Source organism: Toxotes jaculatrix, chromosome 11 (assembly GCF_017976425.1).
Source record: "Toxotes jaculatrix isolate fToxJac2 chromosome 11, fToxJac2.pri, whole genome shotgun sequence".
In the NCBI taxonomy this organism is placed as follows: domain Eukaryota; kingdom Metazoa; phylum Chordata; class Actinopteri; family Toxotidae; genus Toxotes; species Toxotes jaculatrix.
Window position 1 is genome coordinate 23831405 of NC_054404.1, and position 14849 is coordinate 23846253.

Consider the following 14849-nt stretch of genomic DNA (forward strand, 5'->3'; position numbering starts at 1 on the left):
TTTGTGTATTAAGTAAAGACCTGGTGCCAGGGCCTGGTTAGGCTTAGCATGAGTGCTAGAAGCAGGGGGAAATAGCTAATCGGACTCTGTTTATCCATCTACCCAAAGTGCATCACCTCACTGTGACAACAAGAATTTAGGAAGCTGCTCACAGTCATTGCATCCAGCTGCATCCAATTGGGGCAGCGCAAATAAGCTGTATGCTCAACACTGACATATTATCAAAGTGTTTTTGGCCAGCTGATAAATGGAAGTCCAGTATTCACCCTCCATTTAGCTGTGGTTTGGTTTCTACGCACCGACTTATTTGTCAGCTTAATGCTCCACCGTCTTCACCAACTTTGTCTGTGTGGTGTTTGCTGCCAGTTGGATGTGTAGAATTTGTTTATCAAAGCAGTAAGACTGAACACTGAACCTCGCTCATACGTATTTGCTCCATATTTGCTTCATTGTTGTAAAAAGTGTTTTAATGCACTAACATGAGGCTGATATCCACCTTTTCTAAACTGAATCCACATTATAATGTCACACAGAAGACAATGAAACAGGAGGACTGCTCGAGGCAAGATCAAGATAATTTGTCACCATTATCATCCTATTTATTTATTTATTTAAATTTTCTTTGACAAAATCATGTCTGGAGATCTTTTGATCTGTTAAATTTCATACAAAGCCACTGCAAAACAAACACATTTGCCTTAGAAAGGCAAATGTATTATTCAGAATCATTAAAAAAAAAAATCAAAGAGAACTATCTGACTCATCTAGTTATCTTTTCATGTGTGATATCAAAGAGAGCATCCCACTTATTGATATTCAGCTCTTTAATTCACATGTCCTCCTTGAAAAGCATCTTTGAAGTGGCCACAACTCTGCTCAGGTGACCTGTTATGGCCTCACAAGGCAGTTGCAGTAATAATGACTGAGGTTAAATAACGCTGTGAAGTGACCTGGTCTATGTGGATTCCACAGATTAAATCTAATGTGTGTCCATTAGCCAGATTCATGTCCCTGGTTCTGCTATCTTAAGAAATGGAGAAACATTATAGGGGCGGTGTCTTACCCGGTTCCCTTTGAGTCCTTGTGGTCCTACTAAACCCTGCAAAAAGAAATGACATATAACATTGGAAATACTACTGTTTTTTCATGATTTCATGATTACCTAGACACAGGATACAATGATTATTATTTAGCAGCAACATAGGGATCAATTCACAAGATCAATGAATGACTCAGGCAGAGTTTTCAGTCAATCTGCACTTTTACTGCTTATGCAAACCACTGAAGGAAGAAATATGCTAAAATATCATAGGTGTTAGGGAGTAGATTGGTCTGGGCAGGCCACTGTAAAAAGTTCAATAAAGCCAAAAATTTAGGCTAATTTCAGAATCACACGGTGTCAGTTTTACTTGGATTTGGTTCTCCTCTGATGCCTATGCCAGAGGATGAATGACAACTTGTATCCCTGAAGCATTCTGGCTTTTGTCTGCGTCTGTTTATCAGCCTGATAACTGAACTGAAAGCAATGCTGCGTTCACAGTGCACAGCTGGCAACACCAGAAGAGGACTGGAGTGGGCTGGCCCCCCGCTACCATGGAAGACAAGAGGAGCCACTGCTAAAATGGAGTTAAAGTCAGTGTGCTAAAAGCATGCAGTGTATGTGATGGCCTGTTAGTAGCTGGTACAACCAGAGGGCTATGCGGTAATTACATGGACCAAACAATAAATCATTTTACTTGTACTATCTGTACTGTGACACAAAACACACTCTGTGATTATCTTTGCTTTAAAGTCCATACTAAGTGTGTGTTAACCACCTTTTAATGTTTTGAGGTGTTTTGACAATGTAGTCATTGTACACTGGGTCTCTGAACATGCAAGCACAAACAACCTGGACATGTAGATTTTACTGATAAAACAGCCTGGAGTCACCAGAACAGCTGGTATCTGCAAATGTCTCCGGGACCTCTACTCATTTTCAATTTCCAAGTGGCATCATCTGCTGCCTCAGGCCAAAATCAACCATCTTGGTTGTTAATGAAAATGCTTCATAGGTGCTCCTTTGTCAGTCATTGTATCAGACCCACCCCTATTTATGATAAATGGTTGTGATTGGCCAGACCTCCCTCATTCTGAATGCCCGTCTGCAAGAGCTCATAAACATGAGCTCGCTGAATGCTCGGGTTTCCTGGCTAATGTGTTTAATATAATAGTTAGGCAGAAAGGTTGGCCCCTTTGTGCAGCCTCGTTTCAGGCTCAGGACTGGTATCAGCCTTTCAGAGTTCAGTGAGCTAGAAGATGCTCCGTGTTGTGATGATCATTTACATTAATAATCAGAATTCCAAACTTACAGGGATGCCTTGAGGCCCAGTTGGTCCTGATAATCCTGCATCTCCTTTTTCACCCTGTCGTCAGAAAGAGAGGGAAAAACCATAGTTTGTATTCTTCTAAAACTTTATATTCATTTTAGAATAAAAATTTAGAAACACACACACACACACAGACACTCACTCTCTCTCCCTTTGGTCCTGCTGGCCCTGGAACACCTGCTGGTCCTATTAGACCCTTTAAAACAGAAAATGGAAAACAACACCTATCAGCAGATACAAACAACACAACACAAGAGAAATGATCAAATCAGTAAATCAACAAGCTGTCTGGTGGCTATGAACAGATGTCACAACAGATAATGTCATGGACCTTTTAGACCAATTTTTATTTATTTATTTTCTTTAACTCATCGGGAGTGAAAGGAAAGGGTTCCAGCTTCATTTTCTGCCCTGACACATGTCGCATTAACACACCAAGCTTGTTGAACTACTTTCCAAACTGTTAAAAAAAAAAAGGAGGAAAATGAATAAAATGTCAACAGCTGCATTTCTCTGTCTGAGTAGCAGTCAGGATTGGAGAGAGGGAGACCTTGCATCTCAGGCATATTCAGTATGTACAGTGCTGTATGCAATACAGTTGTCCAAATGTACTATAAGTGTCAACATGCAGCACGGGCATCCCTGCATGCTCCTTTTGGATTCTTAGCAATGGCAGCTTTACAGCCAGATGCTGCTATAGGATCAGGACGCAGGGAACTGTGGAGGCAGGATTGAGGACTGAGGATTTACCTTGTTACGTTGTCTAATATTAAACAAGATGGAAATTCAAAGCAGCACGAGGCAACATTCCTCTTTAGTAGCAGTGGGAGATTTTAGGAGAATGTGAAGTAATATAAAATATTGCCACACTTTAATGATTACTGTAGAGGTTGTTGGTCCTTAAACCATAAACCATGGCTGCATAAGGGTGATATACACTGTGCCCAGTTGCCAGGTTTGCCATGAAACTAGATTCTGCATCCTCAGAACCCAACCCTGAACAGTTCTGTCCGAACAGAGCTAATTCAGGAAGGAAAAGAGACAGGACAAGCATGGAAAGCAGCAAAGCAAGCGGACATAACATGACATGACAAGCAGACTTGGCAGACATCAAGCAAGCTGTAGCAGGGGAAGGGGGGGTGGAGGAGGAGGAAGAGAAGGGTAGGAGTTGGGGGGGGGGGGACTGGAACAGGACTTGCGCCACTCACCACTGGACCTGGTCTGCCGTCTAACCCATGAGCCCCCTGTATAGCGTTGTACACAGTTAGAGCAGAGATGATGGGGGGAGATGGTGGGAGGAGGGTGGGGTGGGGTTGGGGGGGAAAGGGTTTGGGATGGGGAGGTGAGGGGTGAGTGAAGCTGTGACTCAGGTGACTTCAAAAACACATTCAGATGATGACAAATGAAGGGTGACGGAAGTGGTGGAGGTAAAGTGAGTGACAGTAATTGTGAGTAACTTCCCTCACTGGTCACGGTGGATGATGACATCACGTCTAAGACCATTTTTACTGCTTATAGTAATAATGTGTACTTCATCATTCACATGATGTAACATCATGTTTGTAGATGTGGGTGTGCTGTGCATACTGCATACTGTATTTACAGCAGCAGATGACTCACACAGCTCCAAATATGAAGCGAACAAATATAAAATCCTGTGACAGCAACTGCACAGATGACAGCTGGGAGCTGGAGGCGTCTCCAGAGGGGAACACTGAGACAAACGTAACGCTAGAGAACAATGTTCCACCATGGCTCCAAGGGAGGAGTATGTTGATCAGCAGTGGAAGAAGTATTTAGATCCTGAAATTGAGGTATTGCAAAAAAAAAAAATCCAGTACAAGTAAAGGTCATACACTAAAAATGTTAGCATTTTCAACTATAAACTAATAATTCAGACAAGTGCCCCATGACTGCTGTTCTGTTACATAATTATATTATTGAATTATTATTACTGACACATTAATGCGTAAGCAGCCTTTTACTGTTGTATTTGGTCAAGCTGCAGGGCTGTGTAAGGGTGACTAAGGAAAGTTGGGTGTCAAGGTCTACTGACGCTACAGGACCCACCCACCAAGACATGTTTACAATGACCTGTATTCTGACAAAAAAATATATATATATATCTTAACTCCTATGCCACAGTCTTGTGTTTTTCTGAGCTTTTATCCAAACTCATGGTCCTCATCATTTAGAACACTGATGATGACAGTTAGATGAGGAAAAAAAACAACCTGAATATGTGGATAAAAGGGGGGTTATGTGTCGACAAACTGAACGTGCTGAAACACAGAAACACTGCGAGTCATTTGTAACATATTTACAACACCATAGAACCTTCCAGGTCACACACTAACAGACTGAGTTGTGTTAATGCTCTTTAACCTGATTCTACAAACCTTGGAACAAATTTCATGACCTGAGAGAGACTATCTACGGAGCCCATAGCGTGAGTGTAAACCAAGAACAAAGACCACAAAACCACTAAGTCCCACCATTGTTAAAGCTATAAAAACACCCCAGTACAAAACAGCCCAAACCTCATTTGAGTAACATTTTTGAACAAAGCTGATACTGTACACAGCTACAGTTCCTAAACAAATTAGGACTGAATAAGAAAACTAAAATAACAGCAGGATAGCAAACAAATGTATCCCAAAGAAAGACAACTTACAGGGAGTCCAAGATGGCCTCTGTCTCCCTTGTCGCCTTTCTGACCTGTTGCTCCCTTTTCTCCTCTGATGCCTATGCCTGGCTCTCCCTGAGAAACAGGGTCAGACAGAATCCAGGTCGTTACACTTTGATATGATACAGACAACATAGAGGTGGAGGAGGATTTAATACAATGAGGAGCTGGTGGATGTTATTGTAGGTCTCACCTTAGGCCCTGAAGGTCCTTGAGATCCCTGGGTGAAACAGAAACAGTGGGATTACTGACACTGCTTCCAGTTGTTGCCACTGCATATTATTTGCATATGTTTGAACTAACCAGCTTTTCTGTCTTTTTAACTGAGTGTTTTGTGTCTTTATGTATTTTATATCAAGGTTGTAGTGTTGCATTTATGTACCCTGTGTTCTATGTGTGCTAAATGTATGCACTGCACACTGCTGTCTAACCAATTGCCTCACTGGGGACAAATAAAGTGATTGATTGATTGTTTTCTTTACCGGTTCAAGTGTGACTCTCACAGCTTTATGGCTCTTATTGGTTTACTAGGATTAGAGATGTTGTTTAACTCTCAGCACACCTCTGCCCAACTTCAGCCTGAACTGAGGCTAAATCAGCCAAATGCGCTGAGAACACCTATGTGACTGTGTAGGTCTCTGAGCTGGTTTTTTAGATTTCGGGGTTATGGTATATTTGACTCACTACTGGGCCAACTGGTCCTGGAGGTCCTGGGGGCCCTGGAGGACCATAGATCTAAATACAGACACACACACAAGCAACAGATTTCAGTTCAGGAAAATATTTTTCAAACATGTTGTGCTAATGCACAGAAGAGTATTTCACATCAGAAAAAAATGGATCAGCATTACATAATAATGTGACAAGTTCATTGTTAGTCATTGCAAGTCCATTTATGTATTAACATTACAACGTGAAACGAATGATAACGTTTTGTCATAAAACGTTTCACGTTATAACCAGATAAAGAGTATCCTGTGATAAGTTTGTATGTTGTAATAAGGTGAAAACATATCTAGTAATGTAAAAAACCTTGTGGGTTAAAGTCTGAAACTTACCATCTCTGACCTCGCTCCTTCTCCAGATTCACCTTTAGGACCCTGTCACCATGGGTGGCAAAGACACAGAAGGACACAAAGTTGACAACACAGTCAATCGACGGACAAACTATTAAGTGAATAAAATTAATCCACACAACACAAAGCTCTTGGGATGAACAGAAAACGTATTCTGCTTTTCCTCCTTTGTCAGGTCAGGACTCTGCATCCACAAAGATGCAGCCTGAAGGGGCACCATTGCGTACCATTGCACCAGGTAATCCAATAGGGCCAGGGGCCCCTGTAGCCCCCTTTTCACCCGTAGGGCCATCTAAACCCTACAGAACAAGGAAGGGGAGATAGGCATCACGATAACGGCTGAGCATTTCAATTCAGGGGCTGATGAGTTGATCTTCATGTTAAAATCAAAGCATAAAAGAGAAGTGAGAAGGTTTAGTTTGTATCCAATCATAGTATTCATCATCACACCAATCAGTACCAGGGGCAGTATACTTCTTGTTCCTTCTTTTTTTTTTTGTTTATATTTTAAATGAAAGCCTGTTTTATTTTTGCTTCCGTATTAGCAAGGGGAAAACTAAAAAACCCACTAAATTCCATTTTAATGCTGTTAAAGTAATTCATGTTAAGCAAATGCCTTTATTTATATCTGAACCAAATGATTTTCAAAATGCTCTTGACAAATCAGCAGAATGCTCAGTTCTTCACACCCTGTTCTGAACTGTTTCCAATGGCCCATCCCACATGGTCCGATCAAGTACTTGGTTTTGCCCATTTGGTGTTTTTCAACATGTGGAGAAGAATCCTCCAACAGCATCCTCATGCCCAACTTTACCCAGCCCCACCCTTCACAGCAAACCAGCCATTTAAAGCGATTTGATTAGTTTATACATCACTGACACACATTCTCACGAAACAGCGAGTAAGAAGGTTCCATAAAATTTGCCCATCCGAAAACGTTACTCTAGGGACTGCCCAAGCCAAGTGCATGATGGGACAATATGTACGGGCCACTGAAGACATTCAGAATAGAAAATTGAGCATCCAGCAGATTATTCAAGAACATTTAATTTCATAAACCACAAGGTGCAGGTAAAGGCCTTCACTCATAGATTGTCAATTTTTCATTTAAAATAAAAACAATTGGCCAGACTTATAGAACTAATTGTGGCAAATGCTGTGATGCTGAAATGCCGTAGCGAGGGATGCAATGCTGCCCGTCCCATATCAAAAACAGACAGACATAAATAAATAATATTAAGCAAGCGCAAAATAACCACACAGTAACATAAGGCTACAAATAGCATAGCCCTTATATGGGGTACATTTGGGATGAATGCTGCACTGAATTAAAAGTTAAACTCAGTGTCCTGGGGTCTCTTCCAACTAGTGAGTCTCTAATTAGATAATAAGAGGACAGATGGAAAAACCAAGGCCTTCCCTCCAGATAATGACAGATGTGGGAGTCTGGCTGTGGTCAGGGAACCCCAAGCAGTGATGTGGATGTGGATGTGGATGTGGTGTGGTGTATGGTTAACACAGTCACTCACAGGTGATCCAGCTGGACCCATGTCTCCCTTGGGTCCCTGGAAACCCATGACACCTCTCTCTCCTCTGGGACCTTCAGGGCCGACTGGGCCTGCAGGACCAGACTCTCCAGGCTTCCCTCTTGGGCCCTGAAAGCACCAGAGGTCAAAATTGACTCATTTAATTAAACTCAAATAACAAGAAACTAAAATGTTTTATTCACCAAATTAAAAATAATGAGCTTTAATCATCACACACACACATTTGTCATGATAATTAGTAGATTTATAGCATGGAGCGCTTAGTTCTAAAATATGAAGGATCTAGAACAAGGTGTTACCTTCTCCCCATCCAGTCCTGGTGGACCTGGTAGACCAACTTCACCCTGAGGACAAACCAAGGTTGGATTACAAGCTAGGCCGAGCAGGCGACTGCCCCGTGGTAGACCCATAGACCCCCCTGATACTCTTACATGTATTTGACAGGCCAGTGTAGCACTTTGCCAAAAGTTTTTTGGCAAACGGCACTTTGCCGTGGCAAAAACCTTTTCAACAGGAAAACTTTTTTTTTTTTTTTTTTTCTTTGTTGGATCCTCTTTGATGGCTGCACTGCCAGACTGACCTCATTCAAATGAATGGGAGGGCTGCATTTCTTCATGAAATCAGAGCTAGGATTGGTCTGAATATGGACTTAAAGAATTTGCACCACTACAGTACAATACGATACCTAATCCTTTGGCCAGGTCTTACATTTTCCTTTAATCAAATAACCACAACCCAATGACACGAAAAGCCTGAGACATATGAAACAAACCATATATTTATATATTTCTGAATGTGGGAATTGTGGCTCATCTATAAAATCCTCCTACCTTGGTACCAGGGAGGCCAGGGGCTCCTGGAGGTCCAGGTAAGCCGGGGGGACCCTGCAGGGGGAAGAGATCATTCTCTGACTTCTCTGAGTCACTGACTAGAATTTTGATTAATGCGTTTGTGCATGTGATAAATCCTGGAAAGCACTTACCATCAGGGGTATGTTGCGAATATCCTGTGGAGAAACATTGTTGTAAAACAAATAATTAATTTTATTCTTTAGTTTTTCTACATTTGAGAAAAGTGGAGCTAAATAAAAGTTGACATACATTTTCATTGTTTTGGATTTCCGCCTTTCCTGGCTCCCCAGTTGGGCCTGGGGGACCCTATTAGATGAAAAAGAAATGAAAATGAACACTTCTACACTTCATCATCATAATCATCATCACTTCATCATAAACGTAATCAGTCTGCCAGCCTCAACTTACTCTTGGTCCAGCTGGGCCTTCAGGACCTGCTGCCCCCTACAGGTTAAATACATATATAACACTTAGATTCTCCATAACCATCTCAACTTGTGTTAGTCTTTGTATTAAAATGTTGAGTTTAGTTCCACAATGCTGTTGTGGTTTACCTTGGCTCCCTGGTCACCTTTTTCACCCTGTAAGAAGAATGTCATACAGTTATGCCCATGAACACTAACTTTTGTTGAAGTGTTCTTAATAATCATAATGCTTTATGTACAGCTGTGTGTCCACTAATCAGACTGTTTCTTGTTACCTTGGATCCCATTAGGCCCGGCAGTCCTGGTGAACCTGGTTCCCCTTTAATTCCTTGGGCTGCAATGCTCGGCTCTCCCTTCTCACCCTGCCATACATTCAAAACAAAGTCTTAACCAAACAGAGTACAACTTATTGTTAATTTAATAATATATTAACCAGGCAAGAACAATAACTAACAGGACTGACTCTAATTTTGAATCAGTACTCACTGAAAACAGTCGCTGAACAATCCAAACAGTGCAGTGCAGATGTTAAGAAATAACAGCCTTTCATTACAAGGCCACTGGGACCATCACACATCTATGTCACATCTACAAAATCAGTGGCCTAACACACATATTGTTAGGAGGTTCACACAATGGAGTCTAACAACAATGATTCACGTGTAATATGCATATGCTGTTTTATGTGTAAACAAGAAATCTAAATCAAACAGCAGACAAGATAAAGCATAAAGCATGAGACTTCATTTTGGAAGCAGCAGTTTGATTAAAGAGGTCTTGACTCATTGTCCACTAACTAGCTTTTTCTGGAGCTTTTATCTCTGTCTTGTGGTCTTCATCAGCAAATAAAGTTTGCTTAGTTGACACGGAGATAGCTTAGTTGTCACCAAGTGAACTAGATATGGACTTCTGGTTTCAGTGGTTGTATATGAGAGTAACATGGAGGGAAATGGCAACTCATGCCTCTGTTAAGAGATGGTCTCTGGCCTCCTTGAATCTGATCCAATGACCTTTGACCTCTTTCGAGTGGATGCTGTGAGTGGCTTTGGTCTGGTTTTCATTGTTCATACAGTCTCCTGTCAGCAGGGTCCTCACTGTGTCGCTGCAGCGTTCTCCACAGCTGTCACGTGACATCACAATGATGTCATACACCATTGTCAGAAACCACTCCAGTCTTTCTCTCAGACAGGTTCCTGTCTTTAGGGTGCATCAGCAGAGCTCTTAAGGTGTTGAATGGTTTGTGGCAAGAAGTGTGGACTTCTTGCAACTTGAAGTTTGTGGACATTCAGACCGTCCTGCCATATAAGGGAGACCCACTGGGATGCTTCTCATGGTCCCTGTTGAGTTTCTTTCCCAGTTTTAAGTGGGATTATCATTCCTTATACCTACTGGCCTGGAGACACCCCCTGACCTGCTGTATCTCCAATTATCTATTCCTCTCCTCACTGATAAAGAAGCTTTGCCCTGTGAAGAAGAGTCCTCACCATGGACAAGCAATGATATATCGTCATCTCCATGACAAATGAACAAACTGAATCCGTAGCTCAAAACTCCAGAAAAAAGGCAAGTTAATAAGTGGACTTGAGTTCTAATGATTTTATCAAACAGCGTTCCTGTACATTCTGACAGATCACAGCACATCCAAGAATGGCTTCCAACAACCCATTCTTCTTTGACCCAAAATCAATGAATACATGTCTGAGTACTGTCAAACCTGCAGGACAAATGGTATGATGAGGTTTGTGCAATTTCTGACTGTACAGACGTCGTGTTAGTAGATGAATAAGTATGACTGACAAGAAGCCCAGTCGGACAGTGGATGCTCATTCCATTCCAGGCCTACCCTGTAGCCCCTCTTGCCAGGGATGCCAGGGGTACCAGGGATGCCAGCCTGGCCCTTTGCAGTGGAAGAAAGATAGTTATGACCCACTAATATGATTGGGTATGTAATAACTGCCACACAAACTGCTCACAAATAACTTTACCTTTAACCCAGGAGTGCCTGGGAAACCTGGTTCTCCCTACAATGGCCAAGATGCCGTAAATGTCAAAGATGGAAAAAACAGGAAAATGGTTGATATGAAGGTTTTTTTTTTCAAGATGTTGGAAAATACATGCAGACACATCTAGAAGGCAATTATTCATGCAAAACATGGATGGTTTACTGAGCATAAGTGGCACAGTGACAGGCCCCATGCCTGAGCACCTGTGCAAAGTGACAATCTTGTTGGAAAGTCAATAAATCACTACAGAGAGACGCAAAATACCCACAAAGAGACACAAAATAACCACACTCAACATTTATGAATTGATTTTGCCTTTTTGAGTTTGTACAGGTTCACATGCAAAGTGCAACTGCAAAACACAGAACTGCAAAAGGACTACAAAACATGTCTCTTTCAGTCTGGGAGTCATTTTGTGTCGTTTTTTCTTTTAATCTTTTCTTTTCTTCTCCTTTCTTTTTCCTATGTAGAACGGCTCAGGGTGAGTCATTGTCTCACAATGTGTCCGTGTACAAGTATAAAGTGACATGAAAAACTGTGAGTGATTAGCATCTGTCAAGTGCCAGCCACAGCGTAATGAACCCTCTGAAATTGGTTGTTAAAAATAGAAAGGAAAACACACTCATGTAGGTCATCTGTGTTCTTGCTCCGATTTTCAGATTAATGAGTAGATGGTTTAAAGTTGATGTACAGTCACAGCTGTGACCACACAAGCACATAAGACATAGCTGGTTGCTAGAGGGAGTTCCTACATTCCTGTTTGCCCCAACAACATGCAAAAGGGACATGAGATGATCCAGGAATTATTCCAACGAGCTCCTTCAAATGAGCCCATAAAGACTTGTATAAGAAAGACAAAATTCAGTTCTGCTGGTTCCAGTGCCACAAAGTTCAAATCTTGTGTTGACTTGGTACATACAAAACACGTATTAGACAGTTCTAGTTTTTTTTGGGGGGGGGGGGGTTTGAGGGGTTAGTGTTGTGCAGCTTTTGGGCCACTAGAGAGCAGGGCAGCACTGACCAGGGTTATGAAGCTTTAATTACTAGCACTCAGTATGGTAATACATAGAAGACCAGACATCAGGAGAAGGTGAGAGCTTTTATCTGTATCAAGGCTGTGGCTTTGTCTGAGGAGCAGAATGCTTCCCAAAGGCTTTACCTGACCTTACCTGTGCAGGAAATGGTAGTTATTGTTGTCAGAGTGCATCCAAGGATACACATGCTAGCATACATCCATAAGTAACAACACATTAACTGGATGATAAAGGTCCTATGATGGGTGCTATTGTTACCACTAATGCTGTGACTGTGACTCATGTGACTGCACTTTTCATATTCATGTATCAGTTGCAAGGTGGAGACGGAAAGGACCATGTCGGGACAGAGTGTCCGCTCACGTACATGAGTCTGTGGTCAGATGAAAGCATTGCTGGACCTCCATTATCTCTGCTAGCCTGAGGAGTGCTGATGGGAGGGTTCATTAGAGACACTCCCCAACAACTAAGTGCCACCAAACAGTAAACAGCACCTCCCTTTGATCTATGGCTGCGCTCATCAGCTTGTAGCATTACTCTGGCAGCCTCACAGGTTTGTGGTTCACCCACCATGTTTCCATTTCAACATCTCTCTCCTTCGGTGACATACAGTGGGTGTAGGCCCATGGATCTGTCAAACTGGCATGCCATGTCATGATTTATCTATATGCTAATCTCTTTACTGACGCCATACAGCCAACGTATTTCCATTTCAGAGGAAACGTACTAGGAGGGTCAGTTCAGTTCACCCCTCTGATGGATTGCTCAGTAACTTCTATTCCTTCTGCTGAGGCGATCCACTACATATGTTAGTTTTGCAGTTAAAAAATTTTTTGTTTTCGTATGTTTGATCTGTCTTTAAGTACATTGGAGCAATGTCTGTTTGTGTATGTGTGTATATGTGCCAGACCTCTTCTTTGTATGTTTTTTACTTTTCTGGAGCGGTTGCCTGCCCCCTGTGGACTTAGATTTGTTTAGAATGGTTAAGACAATGTCCTTTGGATCTATTCCAAAAATGTGTCAAACGTCATAAAGTCTGTTTCTGTATCACAAATTCTTTGACTGGATGGAAGTGAACACATGGTGTTTTTGTTTTTTTGTTTTTTTAAATAAGAAGGGTGTAAAGAATCATAATGTAATAAAGGTGCCACCTTAAAGTTCTAAGCTGGTGTCTACCAGTGTCACAGACATCAAATATTATAGAAATTAGGTATTTCACTGAAAACAATGATTATGAAATCTGTGAAGTCTCCTTCTGCTTCTTAAAGCTCATGTTTTCACTGTTTTACACCTGTTTTATTTTGATGCACTCTCCGATGTACCAAACCTTTTTTGCGAGTAAAGTTTTTGGACTGTTGTACATTTGAGTCCTGTGTCTCTGGTTGTTACAGAGATTATGCTAATACCACATGGGACTTCCTGGCACCTTTGCCTAACTGGTTAATATCTTTATTGCCATTCTAGCCAGTCCTGCCTATATCTGGACCAACCCCCCCATCATACTACTAAAATGCGTAAGAGTCCTATTATTAGTCTTATTATCATTAGTTTCACTATTGTTATTGTTAGTCTTAGAGGCCACATATCATACAGCTATGTGGGCAGTGTGGAGAATAACAGAATAAGGTGGGTGATTGGAGAACTTAGTAGCTGTCTTCCCCTCATGTTGGGCAACTCATTGTTTCTCATTTGCAGCGATAAGAAAAAGGCTGAGATTCTATTAAAGCTGTTAAATTTAGCTGTTAATTACATCAGTCTACGACACCAGGCAGCAACAGGTGTGACAAGCTTTTGAGGTGGTAGTTGTGTCTGCCTCCATCATTGGCCAGACCTGGGCCTGTTGCCTGCTGGGAGCTGCTTTGGGACTGAAGTGGCTGAGTATAGAAAAGCCATCATTCATGGTCTGCACCATGCAAATATTAATGGTCATTGTGTAGACCACAAAAACTCTAACCTGGTCCACTTTATTTCACTCACAAGGCACCAGCAGCCAGCTCTCTGAGATTATATATAGAACATATTTCCCCTGGGTTGATGAAACCCTCAGCTCCTTAAGCAGCCATACCCCAACACTGAAGGAGCAGCCTGCAAAAGCACTTTCTCTTTATTATTAAACAATAAAGGCCTTTTCCAAGATCGCTATTTCCTGTGGATACCAACAAGTATGCACTTTCCTTGAAGTTTTTTTTTTCCGCTTTTGACTTTTTCTTCCCATCTGTGAGGCTTAATGGACAAAACACACATGCATATGGCTGCTGTGACTGCTACTGCCATGCAGCCATGACCAGGGAGAGCTGCTGTAAGCATAGGCCAACAGTGTCTCCTGAGGTACTGGAGTACACCAGAGAATGAATACAGAAAAATGAGAAAAAAAATCAGCTACCAATCAATTGCTTTTTAATTAATTTCATTGATTTATGAAATTAGATTAAGATCCTCAGCACCAGCGCTGTCCACACAGCACAGCTAAACTCTAAAGCTGTATTAATAACCATAACGATTACATTACCATCACAGTATAACTTTATGTTCTCACAAATGGATTTAAGTTCATGAAAGGTTTCAGGTTGTATGTGTTCAAAAACAGACATCAGCTTTTCAGTTCAAACTTCTGGAGTCCCTCTCCACCGAGAGATAAATTTAAACCAACTTTCACTCATCCAGACTCGAGAAGCAACATCTGTGATCTCACCATGCATAAATAAACCCTGACATGCCACACACACACAACTCCATGCTCGCCTGTTACTCTACCTTCTCTCCCTTTTCTCCTGGGAAACCCCACTTTCCTTCATCTCCCTGCAGAGTGCACGAAAAAAAGCAGCTGAGAGAAGCAGCGGGGCGGTAAGAGCAGGCAC

General features: G+C 41.7%; 1 protein-coding gene across 12 annotated transcripts in view; it reads right to left on the bottom strand.

The window, feature by feature from the left end:
* The window catches only part of col13a1 (collagen, type XIII, alpha 1), a 105638-nt gene that overhangs the window by 12425 nt on the left and 78364 nt on the right, over window positions 1-14849 (bottom strand). For 8 of the 12 annotated variants that reach the window (XM_041049336.1, XM_041049334.1, XM_041049331.1 and 5 more), the window contains 20 exons: window positions 14746-14790; window positions 10940-10975; window positions 10798-10851; window positions 9230-9316; window positions 9084-9110; window positions 8938-8973; window positions 8779-8835; window positions 8661-8684; window positions 8509-8562; window positions 7978-8022; window positions 7661-7786; window positions 6359-6430; window positions 6114-6155; window positions 5740-5790; window positions 5249-5275; window positions 5044-5130; window positions 3578-3613; window positions 2512-2565; window positions 2352-2405; window positions 1064-1099 (listed from right to left, as the gene is read on the bottom strand). In XM_041049336.1, the coding sequence (XP_040905270.1) occupies window positions 1064-1099; window positions 2352-2405; window positions 2512-2565; window positions 3578-3613; window positions 5044-5130; window positions 5249-5275; window positions 5740-5790; window positions 6114-6155; window positions 6359-6430; window positions 7661-7786; window positions 7978-8022; window positions 8509-8562; window positions 8661-8684; window positions 8779-8835; window positions 8938-8973; window positions 9084-9110; window positions 9230-9316; window positions 10798-10851; window positions 10940-10975; window positions 14746-14790 (1050 nt within the window). The remainder of the gene's footprint in view (window positions 1-1063; window positions 1100-2351; window positions 2406-2511; window positions 2566-3577; window positions 3614-5043; window positions 5131-5248; window positions 5276-5739; window positions 5791-6113; window positions 6156-6358; window positions 6431-7660; window positions 7787-7977; window positions 8023-8508; window positions 8563-8660; window positions 8685-8778; window positions 8836-8937; window positions 8974-9083; window positions 9111-9229; window positions 9317-10797; window positions 10852-10939; window positions 10976-14745; window positions 14791-14849) is intronic. The other 4 variants (XM_041049335.1, XM_041049333.1, XM_041049337.1 and 1 more) reach the window with 4 other exon arrangements.